Here is a 16,883-nt window from a genome sequence, read left to right on the forward strand (position 1 = left end):
CGGGGGGGGTTGAGCACACGGCGTTCCATTGGGTCATTTACATTTGTCCGTTTTTAAACTATACACAGATAAAAGCTAAGTGGTTTTGGCTGTGCATTTACGTGACAGCAGAAATTTGGGCTAAAACTAACACGATGTGTGGCTAACTGTAACCCTAGTGCAAACTGTAACTTGAACCCAAGCCCTAAACCCTAACCCTAAATATACCCCTAGACTTGGCCCTAACCCTAACTGTAACCTGACGCTAAACCGTAAGCCTAGCCTCAAATGTAAGCCTTGAACTAACCCCTCCAATCTAAATCTAAAGGACTTGGCCCTAACCCTAACCATTACCATAACCCTTAACCCTTAACATGAAACCAAACCGCCAAGTAATTTGCACACTCCGAAATGAACTTTGGGTGGGCCTAAGGTTTGTCTTAGGGCTAGGTTTCAGACTTCCATTTGAGGTTTGAGGGCTTCGGGTTCACGTTAGCCAAGTCGCTTGACAATGTCACATCGCCAACTACTGGCCTAGCATGAACACTACGGTTGTTTTTACAGAACCGTCTGAACGACGATCCTTCGGAAAAAGATGTCATCTTTACGTGTATTTGGGGAAAAAAGGAACGAAAAACATAACTGGACGAACAGGCTGCTACATGATCGGTTTATCAGCTAACTCCTAAAGTTCTAAAACGTACAAAGTACGTGACCTGCGGGGGAAAAAAGTAAAGTAATAAATGTGTATTTGACACCGCTGAGTGGTTTCTTACGTTTTGACGAGTCATTGACACGCGCTCCCCGTGGAAATAAACGCGTTGCTTATCGGCGCGGTTTAGAATACCGACAGCGCTATCAATCTGTCAGGTGCACTCTGCGTAACACCGTTCGCGCATTCGCTCAATCCTCATTCCTCTGCTGCAGGGGGGGAGAGAGAAAAAGAAAAAAAAAGAAAAAGAAAAAGAATGCTCCTCAGTGGCAGGAGAGAGTCAAACAGATTCCATTTCACTCCTATCTGGTAACAGCGCATTTTTCTCTCTCTTGCGCTGGCTGTAACTGAATACGCCTTGTTGCCCTCGCCCCTCAGGAGAAATCATCTGCGTAGCATGCCCGCGGATAGCAAGCGAGAACTCTGACTGCCTCTGCAGGGGGAAACCAAGCTCATCAGGAGAGGGAGAACAGGATTGGATGGATGGATGGATGGAGGGAAGGGAAGGGAAGAGAGAAATCCCTAAATGTGTCCTTTGGTCCAAGTGTCCCCACTTTTTTTGTTTTCATTTCGCATACAAAGTGACAAAAAGTACTGGGCAATCATCGAAGATAATGACGGCAGGACAAAGAATGCCATCAACTTTTGCTGCTTTTGCTGCACCCGGTTCAGCTGTTATTGGGAGGTTATAAAGGTAAACATATCTTCAGGCGCAAAAACAGAAAGGGGCTGCGCATGTTCCGGCGTGGCTGTACTGTATTATTTATATGGCTTCTTTTTTTTCTTTCAGGTTGATTCAAAGCCTGAAAACCCTCGAACCTTGGTTGAAATTCTGACTTGATGTAGCAAGCTCTCTCAAAAATGAAGATCTTTGAACCCTCAGCATGCACCATGTTTCTGGTGCATTCAGGCCTCAACAAGCAATGTTATTATCTATAGCCTCGGCTAAATAAACATTTTGAGGGCTTCCCCATACTCGAAAACTCACCAAATTTTGCAGGGCTGTTCAAATTTAAGTTTGGTAGAATTTTTGTATTTGGTAGTCATGCCTACCATGAGTAAATGCATTCGAAAATAGTCCGAAAAGCCCTAAAGCAAAGTTTGAAAACACAAAACTAATAATTCTGATGATTATTTTAATCTTGTCCAGGGGTCCTTCAAAGAGGAACCTGTGCTCAAGATTTTATCCAAATGTGAACCACTGTCGTCTTTGACGACTTGCCATAAAAGTGACCGGTTTCTCACTAAAACGATATATTTCAAAAGAAAACATTGTCAGCATCGAGACACTTAACCTCTGGGCACGCTTCATCAATGCCCTTTTCATCGGTAAAGTCAATCCCTGTGAGCGCAGCGCTGAGGACGAGAACCCGCACCTCTCCCACAAGGTCAACACCGAAGCCCCCTCGAGGCAGGAGAGGCCGGCGGCAGGAAAAGACTAACACCGCCGGGATTTTCCGTAAAAATAATCACGTCGAAGTTACAGAAAGAGCTCAAATCATTCACTCCGACTCTTGTCAACACGTCAGTGCTATTCAGGCCTCGTCCATCTAAAACGGCCATGTTCGATGAAAGGACAACTGTCATAGTGGGGGGGACCACTAGAAGTCGTACGATGACAGAACGATGCTGCGGGAAAAAGAGGTCATGTCGTGGGGAGCCACTTTAGGAGCCACAAGGAGGGCTTGGGGGAGGATATTGTTCGTCAACACGATGAACCCCACGGGGCTTGTCGAAAAGCCTCCCATGAAGACAAACCGCGGCGTAAAGAACATAGCAGCAGCACTTTCAGTAACTCCATTGACGGGAAGTCAATGAGTAGCAAAAGAGTAGGACAGGAGAGTTGGCCGACAGATCACGGATGATTTCCTGGCAAAACGTGTTTTGCATGCTATTTTGAAACGCTAACGTGCACGAGTGAAATCGAGACAGCAGCAGAGGGAACGGCCGGTGTTGGTACAGTTGTGTTCGTAGCTTGGCACCAAGTTCTCAGGTACAATTATACAATTGTTACAAATCTGAAGCAATGGGAGGTTGACCAGGTAGTGGACTTCTTAAATCCATCCTAAACTCTTTGAGTGCTCCAAGATAAAGCCGCTTTGATACCGACATGAAGAAAACCAGGTTCTTTCCCTCTACCGTATCTCAAGGGACAATCATCTGGTACCCCTTCTTCTTTTTTTTGGGGAACATTTCTGTTCAAATTCAGTGCTCCCTCAACTGAGACTCTCCAGACGCTCTCCTCCGACACGTGACATCGCGCTGCGGCATGGACAGGAAGGACCACCAGATGCGAGGATGCCGCATCGACTCTTTTGCGGACCGTGCCATCCTGTTCCCGTCCGCTAATGAGTGTGTCCGACCAAATTAACACACAGCTTTGCTTAGTCTACCCGGTCTCATTGTATAGTCCGCCGGGACCATAAATAGACGCGGCCAAATGGTACAACATAAACTTAAGACCGAGTTGTGTCGCTCGGCAGCATCTGCCGTGCAGTAAATCTGCCTGCAGCCTGCAGCTGTCAACAGGAAGCCCAGAATGACCTACACACACACACACACACACACACACACACTCCAGGCTTTCAGCGGTCCGGAATTGGCCCACGTCCAGTCTGTTCCACCCCCTTACCAGTTAGGGGGTTAGGGTTGCAAATGTTGGTGAATTTACATCCCTGGGAATTCATTGGAATTGATGGGAATACATGGGAAAACATCAGGAATTGACACAAATGAAGGTTAGCTCTTCACAGGGGATGGATTTTGAGCGTTAACCTGACTCAAACATTTCATGCAGTTTTGCTTTTCTGTGCAGTGAATTCCCATAAACTCCACTTAATTCCCATGGAAAGTTTTCAAGGTGGAAAATGTTGTCAATTCCCCCAGCTTGACTTTCTGTCTTACAGGAAATATTGCACCATTTTGCCACCCTTCTTACCAAGTACTTTATTCCTGGCCGTGCAGCGTGTATGTGGTTAATGATTAGTGGGAAGGGAAAATGTTCGTGTTTATTAGCGGCTCAGCGTTTGAAAGAAGCAAATTAAAGTGCTTTTTGGGATGTTTTGTAAACACAGGCTGCATTAAAAAGGGCCCCGCTGCCCCATGAAGCCCTTACCAAGGAAAGGGTCTCTGGTTTTTGTCCGCGCCGTCTAACGTTGTCAGTTTGCACAGATTTCCACCCCTCAAGCACGTCGGCAGAACATTTACGAGCAGAGTTCTCGTTTGTTGCTGGCAGGCGGTGTGTGTTTTTGAGGGCCTAAGCACACACAGTTATTATTCTTTTGCCAAATAAATGGACCATTTGGGGGCTTCACACCATACTCAAAAACAGCACATTTGTGATTTGTATTCATCCTGGAGTACATTTCAAAAAGCCTAAAAGGACACAGGAAGTCTGCCATTATGGTTTGAAGGGGCCGTTTTTGAGTCGTTTTTGGCCATTTCCAGGTGAAACTTCAAAGAGGAGATTTGGTTCGATTGCCACCAAAATTCAACCACGGACACCAGACGGACTGGCGACACGCAATTGTGTTTGGACAGAGCCTGGCGCCAATGTTTGCTGATTCGCCATGAAACACAAAACTCTCAGTAACTCTGCGCTTTGTCTATACTGAGCAGACCCACGCACAAAACGTCAAGAAGCGATGCCTGCAAAGAGACAGGATGTCTAATGTTGGGTTCGTTTAGGTCATTTCCAGCACCCAAAAAGCATTGCATTCTAATATGACGACAAGTGGGAAAGAGGAGAGGATGCGGTGGACTGTAAAGATGGCCGCCACCTTGCACACCACGAATCACTCATCACGTTTCATTACCACGCTTGATGAAAACGGGGGCAGACGCGACACACGGGTGCATTCAGGACACACCGAGTCGGGGAAACCTCAGGGTCTGACGGGCAGAGGGGCGGGTGGGCACGCATCCCTTGTCCTGGTGCCAAGCTGCCATCTGTGCCCGGCAGAGTTAATGAGGGGGATCAAGTCATCCTCCGCCAGCCGGAGACCCGACTGCAACGAGGACACCGGGAGTACATCACCACCACATCACTTTCATGTGCAAAGTACGTGAACGAGGTTAAAAAAAACTTATTCCAATTATTTGACTCTACGGATATGGATTCATAGTCGTTTTGTACATTTGTATTCTACACTATTGAGCATTAATCTGTTCCAGCCGCCCCCCAAAACACAAGGCAAGCTTTTGATAAAAACATACAGCAATGACACATTTGAAGAGAACGAAAATACGTTTGTGCCACATTTTGTTTGCTTCACATCAATTGACGTCGTGCTGCTCCTTAAGGCCTCTTCATACTACAGCGCCCGCATTGCATCGCGTGACCGACGCTTTGGGCCGCATGGCACCTATGCGGCACTTGAGGAGCACAGCCGGGGCCCCTCATGTTTCGACGACGACACGCCTTCCCCGTCGGGGTGCTGGTCGCCTCGCCGCACAAACAGCAGCGGAGATGGTTTAACCCTACTTGGAAATAAATGAAGAAATCGCTGACCTTGGATGCAATTAGCCTGTAATTACCATGCAATTCTTCTTCTGCCCTGGGGGGGCACTTTAATTAAAGGGGGATAATGGAAGGCAACAATGGAGTGAGGACACTTTTTGGATTATTTCTAGTCATTACGTTTAATTCTATTGTCCAAGGTGAGGGTTAGAGCCAATAACTGTCGAGAGGAGCATTCACCTTAATCATGACGTGCATTATTGCGCATTTCAGAGCGTGCCTTTGGATGCTTTCTTGTTTCCTTACGTATTATTTGTAGTCGTTCTGTTCATTTCTATAGTGAACAACAGGAGTGTTCACGTGAATTCTATAAGCGTGTGCATGTACAATTTGGGATCTGGACCAAGGTTTTTAAGCAGAAATCAGTTGGCCGGTTGGTTGTTTTCCTGTTTTGTCCGGCACCAGACAATGATCAAAAAACTTCCTTGGTGGAGGTAAAAATGCACACTCAAGTTGTTAACTTGATTCCAAGAATCCTTTGTAAACCTGGACATTTTAATTCCAAGCTTTCAAGAGCAGCATTGCCTCTTGACCGCAGCTACAAAGCCGAAGGGACTACATCAATTGTGTCTTGGCAAGAACCTTGATTTGCGCTCTGTTTTTATTTCTGTGCTGCACAATGTGCTCACGCAACTCCAAAATGTGCATTCTTTCCCCTTTTTCATTACTTTGCGTTTGCGGGAACCATCATTATCCTGCCCAAACGCCAGAGCGTTTGAGAGCGCCAGAGCAAAGCGAGGGAGCAAACTCCAGCATGATCGTCGACATGAAAGGCTACGGGAGAAACCATAACATTTGTCATTGGGAACCACAGTCTTTGTTTTTCCCTGTGTCCAATGCCGAGGATTGGATGCCAGTCTTCCCGTGACACCGGAGCCCGGCGGACGTTCCTCGCTGATCGAGGCTCTCAAGGGCGGCTCTGCTTAGACACTCGTCGCCGATTGTCGATCGAGAGCGTTCGTCTCCTGCGACCTTCCAGCTCGGACGCTTTAAGGAGCCGTTGACAGGCTCGGCTCGGTCGTCGCTACCCGGTTCGTCATCAGGACCCTTGGGAGATTACATCAGCTAAACCGTTACGCGTCTCCGGGGCCAACGGGTTAGCGGCTGGAACCGCTAAATACGCTCGAGCAAATAATGTATTGTATACATTGGAATTGCAGAGAGACGAATGGAAGTTACGTGGCGCCAATCGATGTAGTAACGGTTCCGTAAAATCTTCACTGACAGGTTTTTTTATTTTGCGGAAAAGATAAATACTAGGTTTAGTGTTTTTCAGTCCCTAATACGATGCTATATCATTACAATATTATTCTTATTATGATTGAAGATAGCTGGGATAGGCGACCCGCGTGAGGATATGCGGCAAAGAAGATGGATGGACGGAGGGATTATTATTATTATTATTATTATTATCATCAACAACATCATTTGGATTTTTTTCTGATGATTATCATCATTATTAACACAAATCAGAATTTTTACTCAGACTTTTTTTCATCAGTATTATGATTATTCTTGTTATTATTATTATTACGATTGTGATTATTATAATAATTATATTATTATGATTATGGTTAGTTATATTCCAAATTATCTTTTAATTTAGATGCATTGGCAATGATAATTACTATTAAAATTCAAACAATGTTGATTATTATTATTATAATGTAAAAAACATTTTTGGTACGTACATTTCAAACAAATTAAATAAAGATTTCTTTTTACCTATGTCAAATTAATTTTAATGTTGTTCTTTTTGTCGTTTTCTATTCTTATTTTGGATGTGCAGTTTTTTAGTTTTTTATGAATAATCTGTTGTTTTGGTTATGATGTACGATGATGCAGCGCACAATGAACACATAACATGGCTGGTTACAAAATAAAATTGGCCTTTTGAGGCTCTAAAAAGCCGGTGTCGTCTAAGTGTCCACCTAAAAGCACACAATTCGTATCACTTTTGGGCTCGTCAGTGCTGAATGGCGCATGTTGTTCATCTCAGGTATCAATTGTTGACCGAAGGATAATAAACAGAAGCAGACCTCGGCATGGACCGACACGAATGAACGGCGTAGCTTTTCACTGCCTCCAACCACGAGCAATCCGATCGCCGGCGGCGGTGTTTTATTGGGAGGCTCGTATTTGTTAATGCGTCTGGCCTTCTGTGTCGCCCGAGGACGCCTCAACAGAGAGGTCGTTGTGCCGTTGTCGGTCTGGCCCGGCTCCACCGGCTCCTCCGGCCAAAAGCCTTACGAACCTGTGACACAATCGCCCTCGACTTCAGCTGCGATTATTCTGACGGAGGCGCTTTTGGTCAAGCCCACATCTGTGTCTTTCTTTTGAATAGCTCGCCTACACCCTCTTTTTCCAGGCCTGACACGTTTGGCCTGCGAGATGACAGCAGCATTGTGGAACAGCGAGAGGGGGGTGGGAGTTGTCGGGGGCGTCGGTGGCAGGAGGCCATTGGGACACTCGGGGAGGAGAGAAAAGCTGAAGGAGCCCCTTGAGAAACGGCAAACCACAACAACACTTTAACAAGGGCGGCAGTCATCCAGTGGAGATCAGCTGAAAACAAGCAAGAAACAGTACGGGGGGAGTGGACAGACCGGACAAGGGAAACTGAACTAATGGGAACGAGACCACTGAAAGCCTGGCGTTCGGACTGTGGGACCAACATTGACATATTGGGCAGCAGACGGGAGATAAACAAAGTCTGCGTCAAAGAAACCCAGAAATACTTGACAAGGTCACGAAAAACACACACAAAAAAAATCACGAGAAGGAGATAACGCTGACAGGAATTCAACGAGGGGAAGGAGGCAGATGGACAAAGACGGTTAGAACGGCACCGAGCAGTAAAAGTATTTGTCAGTGAGTCACTGTGCACTGGACTGGTCCCGAGCCCTGGCTAACGCAGAATTTCCAAAGACTTCAGACAAATCTAAAAAAGAGGACACGCTAAGACACATGTATGTGACATGCGTCCAAATGCGCACATGCGTGTATCGTTTACCCTGTTTGTAGAGCGTCTTAGAATTCAGCCGGTTTTCAGGGGCCGGTCGTGTCTCATGCAATAGAGCCACTGCTCACCCCGCCCCCGCATCTACTACGAGGTGTTCTGAAGCCCGGAGTCTCGGCAACTTATTCAGACGACGAGCTCTTTTTTTCTGGTGTTATTGGAGACTTGTGTTGTTGCTGACTATGAGACTCCCTCGCAGCTGCAATCAGAGCAGGAGACTTAACAACAGACTGTTTTGTTCTGTCTCATGTCTCGGGGTAGGCTCAAGTGCAACTAGCAGAGTTTTTCAAGGCAATTTTTCTGGTGTTTTTGAAGACCTCTGGTGACTCTGAGCAGGAGCTCGTCTCCCCCGCTACAAATAATTTGGCACGATCTGTCAAATTTATGAATGGCTTTTTCAAAGAGGTTGAGAAATAGGCACCTCGCAAAAGATTCACTTGGCTGTGTAATTTCGCACTTGATGGGTGTACAGGCACTCTGGAGACGCAACGACTTGTAGACAAGCAATTCAAAAGTTCTCTCTGAGTCTGCCCGTTTCACAGTATGACAAAATGATCAAATCAAATTGTATTTATATCGGACTGCAAACCCAAAGTGCTTCACAATGATGAAAACAGAATTAAAAATGATACTTGCCGTCCTTCAAGCGCTGCCAACCTAAATCCTTCACAAAAGGAACCATCGGCATTCCATGGATGAGACAAAAGAATCCTGTATGACGCATGCACACACATGCAAGGATACACGGTCGCCGTGATGGATGTGCTGACGTCCACACCTGCCTCGGAGCGATCAGCCGACGTCACCGCAAAAGCCTCATAGGGACAAAGTTCGAGCTAGCTGCTTGTCTAATGACCGTCGAGAGAGCGAGAAGTCGCCGTCCTCCTCCTGCTGCTGGCATGGGCAGTAAATCCTTCCTCAACAAGCCCGTGACAGTCGGGGGGGGAACAACTGACTGCTGTGCAACATGACCGCTTTTGGGAACACAACAAGAGACGGTAGCTAATGGTTTTAAACGCTAAATCCCCTTCTGTCATGTCCACAATTGCTGCCATTGATTCCTCGCTGCAGCTGCGAGCTTTGTTTTCCCGCTCGAGCTTTGTGCCAGGAAGCTATGCAACTGGTATGTGATCGCTTTGGCCAGGCCAAGGTAGAGGTCTGGTTGAAAAACCTGTTCGGCTGGGTTTGTCATCTCCATGTGATAACAGAAATGATCTTTCGCAACAAAAATGACGTTTGTGGGTACCATTGTTAGGAATCGCTAATGTCTTCTACAATAATACTTAACTATAGCTATAATTTCAGATGTACCTGGGGCTAAAAGGTGATGTATGGAGAGTTTCTGTCGCCACAATTCACAAGTGCAGTAAATGTCAGGGCGATGATCCAAAATCTGTCCTTTATTCTGACCCATTTCCTCTCTTTGTATTATTAGAATTAGACTTTACACCGATTTTAATAAAAAGGTGTGTGGGTGGTCACCGGTGCTCAGGACGGGAGAGGACGCCCGTTTAAGGCTCGCTTGAGGTACGTTCACGTACTTTGAATACGATACGGCTCGCAAGCAGGAAACAAAAACGTTATGTAGCCTCGCAAGCGAGCGGTAGCACGAACGGTTGGACGTAAACAGCCGCCGTTCTGTCCAATCATGCTCGAAGGTTTCGGTGTGGGTGAAGTCATTTAATGAAAAACAAAGTCATTTAATTACAGTCGGTTAGCACCCATTATTTCTGTCATGTTGTAATGCTGCTTTGACCTTTCTGATTAGAATCCACCCTCTGACTAGAGCGGGGATTTCCAACCTTTACGGAGCCGAGGAACATCTTTTACAATTGAAATATCTCACGGCACACCCACGAATAAAAATGGCACAATAAAGTTGATACATTAATGACTGTATTTACTTCTTGCCATCGAATAGAAGACCATTTCTTTGTTCTATCTGTCACTATGCTCACTGGCATAAAGAGGAACAAAGAGCAATTATGTACACAGGTATCGACAGTAAATGAACAGATCATCGAAATGGACACATTCCACCGTCTTGTGATCGGTTATCGTTTTTTTAAACTCGCTGATCGGTGATCGGGCCCAAAAATCCTGATCGTGTAAAGCCTAAATAGAATATAGCTACAGCAGCCAGGGTAATCTGCTTTTTCCTTGACAATTGCGCCATGTTGCTTGTGGTTCAGTAAAACAATATATGTGGCAGCTCAAATCGTTGTTTTCCTGATAAGAACACCGTGAGCAGCAGTTTTGTCATCGCAGCGAACTGGAAGTTGCGCGAGGGTGAGTCGACGACATTCCTTTCGTTTGTCCAGTTCTGTCGCCTCGTTTGTTGCGCGGCGCGGCCGAAGTGCAACACGACGACACCGAGGAGCGAGTGAGTGAGGTGTGCTAACAATAAACAGCCCAGACGCAGGAATGCGGCACAGCGCCATTCATCATGCTACTTCGATGGGGGGCACAAATATCTGTTTACCCCACCGCATATTTTGTCAGAATTTATTGTCTGTCCGTATGCCATAACGGACCACCTGGCATTCCTGCGCTGTCACCGATAGGGCAGGTTATTATTATTATTCTTTTTTTTTAATTATTAATAGCTCAGAGTTTAGCCTGCCCCTGAGGCCTTGGTGGCGCATGCCTGGTGGGTCACGTCAAGCTCATAAAGACGATATTTTGAGAAGATCGGGTGCATTTTTAAACACAGAAACAAGGACCCCATCACCTTCAGATCCACAGTGCGAAACGAAATGTCAATCTGGGATAAATTGTCTGTATGGGAGAAGCTAAAGAGCTGGGTCCATAATTTAGCTCTGGGGTTTTGAAAGGGGTTAAGTTAAACCCAGTGCGACCCAATTTTAGGACATGTTGGACATTGGTACCAAAATATCCTTTCAAAGCACTGCTCTTTTATGAGTCAGCGTATAAGTGAGCTAACCTGGTTGACTCAAGTCAGAAGCACGCATCTGTGACCAATGAGAGGCGGGGCGACCCATATACGCCGCTACGGATCGTTTAGCGCACGGCCGACACGGCAGGTTAAAGCACGTGTGACATTTAGGAGTTCAAGGTGCGTGCAAGTACGGCGATAAATACCCAAAATGTTTTCTGGCCAACTCAAACACGACATCAATCTTTTCCCTCGGAGACAACAAACACACGCTCGTCGGCTGCATGCGTGGTGTGCACTGGCAAAACGCTTCCTGCTGGCAAACACATGGCCATATTTAAACTTTCCACCGTCGCCAAAAGAGAAACAAACAACTGGAAAACAAGTCAATATTAAATCCAGACACACGCCGGGACATCACTGGGGATGCTGCGAAAGAAAGAGCTGCGATAGGAACGATGCGGGACAAGGTGCTCTGAGCTGGAAACCAATGACACAAAAAAAAAAAAAAAAAAAAAAAAAGGGGAAAACAAAGAGTGATAAGGACCGCTGTGCAGATAATTCATGAATGGCGGCGTCAAGCAACACCAGCTCCAAAAGCGGGGACCCTCCTGTCCTCCTCCTGCTGAATATTAAGCACACGAAAAGCCTCTGGAATCGGAAGCGGGAGGAGGAAGGGGTTGCAAACGGAAAGTAATGGTGAGAACATCAAAATGCAGACGCGGGACAAAGCAGCTATGCGGCAGCCCAAATGGGGGAAATTCCAGGTACCAAAATATCGGAGACAAATTCCTTGTGTGTTTTGGACATACTTGGCAAATAAAGAGGATTCTGATTCTGATTCCGATTCATTGCAATGAAGCTGACAGGGACGCCGCACCGCATCGGATTAACATGATTCCAACCAGGAATTTGCTGCGAATGCCGGGAGATGCCGAAATGCCGAAGGAAACAATACATTCCATGTATAAAGACAGACATGGGACTGGATTGGGAGGCTTCTAATATGAAACCTGTTGGAAATGCTTTGATTTTGGTCCTAATAAAGTGCACCCGAGCCCCTAAAAAGCCCCCCGCAGAGCACCCCTGAGCCTCCACAAAGAGAAACCATCCAGTCAAGCCCCCACAAAGTGCACCTCTGCCAGCAACATTGCTCCCTCAAGTACAGTACGGGATTCAGGACCCCGCAAAGCGCACCACAGCGCCTAAAAAGCCTCGGCCAAACATACAGAGAGTACATGGCTACCCCAAGTCAACCCCCCACGATGTTATTAAACGGCTATGGCATGGAATCGACAGCTCAGTGGAAGCAGTACTTCTACTTGTAAGTCTTTTCAAATAGATGTGGTTCTACTTAAGTACAGAGTGCGAGTGCGTTTGCCACCTTTGCATGGCAGCCAATGAGAACCAAGTCCCCACGAAGTGCAGCCTATTGGTCCGTGAGCATGTAGTGCACGGGGAGCTTTTTGGGGCCTTCAAAAGGGGCCGCGACTAAGACTCCGTGAGGCCGGAGGGGAAACGGACACTGCTGACAAAGTGGGCAAACGCCCCAAAAGTATTTTTTATGGAAAGCCTGACAGCGGTTTTGCATTACCAAAGCCAGAAGATGTGGGGGGGGGGGGGGGGGGGGAACCTTCCCGTTGGGTTCCGAATCAATATTCAGCTCATCATGTGAGCTAGTTCTTCTACAAGTGTCTTATTTTCAAGAGCAGGTAATGCGAACAGCCCTCTCGACAGCGGAATGCCGCCCCCCCCCCCCCCCCAAAAAAAAGGACAATTGTTCCCGTTGAGGCACACAAAACGGGGATTCATTAGAATTTTCCCGACAATACTGAGTTAATCCATGTGGCCTGTGCCCCCGGGGTTGCCGGTTATTCCCGCCAGCGCCTTTGTCTGCCGGCGACGGCGGGGTTTAAAGGTCGACTTCAACTCACAAAAATGGAAGCATCGGGTGCATTTATCAACCACGCCATTCCCGAGCACTGTGCCAGAGATCATCAAATGTTCGGCGGAAAATGATTCCGTTTCAATTAATTGGTCCCAAAAAATATTTGCAACTTGCCACAAATGATGCATCTTTGTTCATCTATCTATGCCAGCGGCGTATAGTGGCAGCCACAACAATTCCATGCTTTTCCACCAGACGGCGTGTGGTCCAATTAACCTGTGTATCCACCCGTTGCCAATCATGCGAGAGAATAATGGCTTTTGGGTCAACGAAGCACGGCCAGATTTCACACTTGAGTACACTTGTCCAACTGTATCACAAAATTATCTGTTTAAAAAGGGTTTTTTTTTGTGTGTTTTGCTGTATAAAAATGGGACCTTTTTCGAATGGAAAATATGAAGGTCGAGAAGCAGCGTATTCATCAACACGAACGTTCACTCTTTATTCTTAATTATCTGCAACATCCATAGGCTGCGAAAGACCAAATAGTCACGCGCCTCCTACCCGCGTGGTCCCCAAAGTGGCTGGCATTATCCGCCACCCCCGCTGCCAGCGTGATGGTGACTCACCGCGCGCATTCATCCATCATGTGCGCTGGCTTGCCCCACCTTCCTGCGAACGACTCAAATGGATCAGTACTTTATTTATTTGGTTCTCATTTCAAACAACACACACAAAAAGAGTCCAATTGGAAGCAGGCTTTCCTCAACGTTGAACTGTCCTAATTTAGCACTGAACGGGACAATTTTCAAGCAAAGGAAGCTGCAATGATCCTTATGAGTTCACTTTGCCATTGCGCTAAGTATTGGTCAACACGCGTTTCATCGGCCGAACGGGAAGCTGCAATTGTTTTGGGACACGCCTCAGGAAGACCTTTCCAATTTGTGTCAATGGACAATTCTCCCGATTATCAGAGAAAGCCGATCTTGGAATTGAGTTATTTCGAAACTCCTACAAAAGACTTGCGTAAATCTGCAATTCTCCAACGTTGCCAAAGTCAAATCAGATGTATGCTGGCGAAGAGAAAATAGGAGCTCCTGGCTGGGGGATGATCCATCCCCAGTTCTAATATAGCTTTTAAAACTCGGACATTTGTGCGAGTGTCAATTTTCTTTGAAGGAGTTTTGAAAGGGCCACCGTTTTCAGCACAAAACCTTTTCAAAAAGGTTCATTTTGAGAGTTCTGTTCAAATCGTTGCAAAGGAAAAAGCCAAAGACACTTTTTGATCAGCGTCTCAATGATTCGTGCATTAGTCATTGGCAAGTTAAGGATCATTTTCAACGAATTTCTCCTTTCAGTCACTGTAAACAAACGCTTTTTTTTTTTTTTTTTTAAATATTCATGGAAACTGGTTATTCTAAAAACAACATTTTTGAAAAAGAATAAACAAATAAATAAGCACTCCTTGATGCAAAGCCGGCATGCTTCATCTTGTCATTCCAAAACTGGCATCCTGCACATTGCGGCGGTTTCATCCAGCGAGGCGTTCAGAACTTATCCCAGGAAGCGGCAAGGACCCAAAATCATAAAATCTAATTTTACTGCCGAGCGGTTTGGACTTGAAGGATGACTGAGGCGGCGGCGGGAGGAGGAGGAGGAGGATGAAGAGGCACCCGAAGGGAGCTACCAGATGAAAGACAATTCAAAACAACAGCAGCAGCTTCTTTACCCGCCCTCGTGTGTCGCTGAGCTAAGTCCCAAGGACTAGACTGCACGACCATTCAAACAGACGCACAAAAATAAACAATACGGAAGCTGCTACCTAATTAACAAGCCTTTCACTTAGGTGCAGCACTCACTTACGCCAACAAATAAAGAAATAATAATAATAAGAATAATCATTGGGAGCTGGAGTGAATGAACGCAATTTGTTTCGCTCCCGAGAGGGCGAAGCAAAACGTGGCCAGTGTCGACGAGCGGGAAACGGGGATTTTCATTCGTCAAGGCGTCTCCTGGTGCCACTTAGTAAAACGCCGCAGATCCTCTCAGCCGATCTCAATACTGCTAATTCTTCCACCATAACGAATACAACGGCTAATTAAAGTCCCGTAAACAAGCATTTGTCTTTGTTGTATTTTGGGGGAATCCGAGCCTCTCCAAAAACACTACAAAGTGCATCCGAGCCCCTAAAGAGCCCCCTCCATGTGCACCAAAAAGCGAGGCAATCATGGGAGACAAGACATGAACCTCCAAAAATCCTTCCCCTGAATTGCGTGGGAGCCAAGCCGTGAGCCGCCACCGAGTGCACCTGATCCAGCACAAAGCACACCCGAGCCCCCATAAAGGGGCCACCTTGTGGACCCAAGCCCTCAAGGACAGCAAATGAGCCTGCATCAAAGTGCAGCCAGACCCCTAAAAGCCTCCACCAAGCGTACCCGAGTCCCCGTTAGGAAAGCACATTGCTCCCCTCGAGTTACTGCACGTGTGGAACTCCAGCCCCGGCCCGAAGCTTCCGAGCCCCCCGCAAAGCATAGCCGAGGCCCCTTAAAGAGAGCACGTCACTCGCATGAGTTACACTGGGAGTCAAATCCCCACAAAGTGCAGTCAGGCCCCCATTAAACAACCCCATCGAGCGCACCCGAGCCCCCATGAACACAGGACTTGCTACCGAGAGCCAATGGGAGCCAACATCCCAAAAACCTCACCTGAGCCCCTCACAAAGTGCACCCAAGTCTCTTAAAAGCACCCACCCCCAAGTTGTTCATAAAAGTGGAAGTATAATCAGATATGAAAATGACAAAGGCACTGTACTTCAACTGCACGCGGTCATAGGTCAAATCTCAGCAGTATTACGAGGATGTAACTCATATTCAATTACACACTGGCTTAGTTCTAACATAACCCACCCGTGAGTCGCTCGCCGGAGCTTCGCGATCGCCGACGAACGTGCGCCGACTTTAACCCGCAAACATCCCGCATCCCGCACGCTGCAGGAAGCGGACAGTCGGCGAGGTTTACGAGGGCTCGTTTTTGAGTTTGCGCGCGCTTGTGACCGGACCTTTGAAGTGTATCAACGCCGCCTCTCGGCGCTGGAAACGCGACACCGCCGCCAGATGCCGAAACACATTGTGAGAAAGGCAGCAGAGAGGTGCATCGACGGCTCACAGGATACACAACCCCCGACGCCCCTCTCATGCGCACCATTAGACCAGGCTGTGGGCTGCGCATTCCACTCGCCGCGAGTGGGGGGCCTCTCCACTGCGGATCCCTCCTCAGGCACCCGATCTAGTGGCGAAACGAGCGCATAAATAAATACAAATGAGTGGAATCACCGCGGTTTTGCCGTTTCAATCAAGCACGGGGGGGATGGAAAGCAGACAGCGGGGTCCTGTCAGGCTCCATTACTGAGAGCGAGGGCCTGGATTTCCTTCTCAGCTGTGACTGTTGGTAGACAGAAGGCCCGAACTACCTCGCTAGCTAACTAACCGACCAAAGTAAGCCTTCACCAAAATGTCACGAGAGCAAAGAAAAAGTATTTGTCTCACACAAGTTTCATTCAAATCAGTGACATACATATGTTTGCTGTGATGCCACTAAGTAACTAACTGCACTGAAATAGCCCTGATCCATGGACAACCCTTTCATCACCCTACGGCGAAATCCTACTTTTTCTTCCTTGGTGCATGCGGCCACCCCTTTACGAACTTTTGTTAAAAACAGTTGTGGAGTGTAATGGTGTTGGGGAAGCCAATTATTAGCATTTGTGCAGGTAGCACACAGCGTAAAAGGGGCACATCTTGCAGTTTCCTTCCCCCGCTAACCCAGCGAGACCAGAGCGGGTGGGGGTCAGGGTTCGGGGGGTTGCGGGACTAC

General features: G+C 47.0%; 1 protein-coding gene across 4 annotated transcripts in view; it reads right to left on the bottom strand.

Moving 5' to 3' along the window:
* robo1 (roundabout, axon guidance receptor, homolog 1 (Drosophila)) overlaps positions 1 to 16,883 on the bottom strand; it is a 231,538-nt gene that overhangs the window by 93,464 nt on the left and 121,191 nt on the right. The window contains exon 1 of one of the 4 annotated variants that reach the window (XM_061781151.1): positions 11,329 to 11,394. The exons of 2 other annotated variants lie outside the window; for them this stretch is intronic. In XM_061781151.1, the coding sequence (XP_061637135.1) occupies positions 11,329 to 11,362 (34 nt within the window). In that variant the 5' untranslated portion in view covers positions 11,363 to 11,394. Of the gene's footprint in view, positions 1 to 8,862; positions 9,107 to 11,328; positions 11,395 to 16,883 lie in introns of those variants that run through there. One more of the 4 variants, XM_061781150.1, reaches the window with a different exon arrangement.

Source organism: Phyllopteryx taeniolatus, chromosome 8 (genome assembly GCF_024500385.1).
Source record: "Phyllopteryx taeniolatus isolate TA_2022b chromosome 8, UOR_Ptae_1.2, whole genome shotgun sequence".
Taxonomy (NCBI): domain Eukaryota; kingdom Metazoa; phylum Chordata; class Actinopteri; order Syngnathiformes; family Syngnathidae; genus Phyllopteryx; species Phyllopteryx taeniolatus.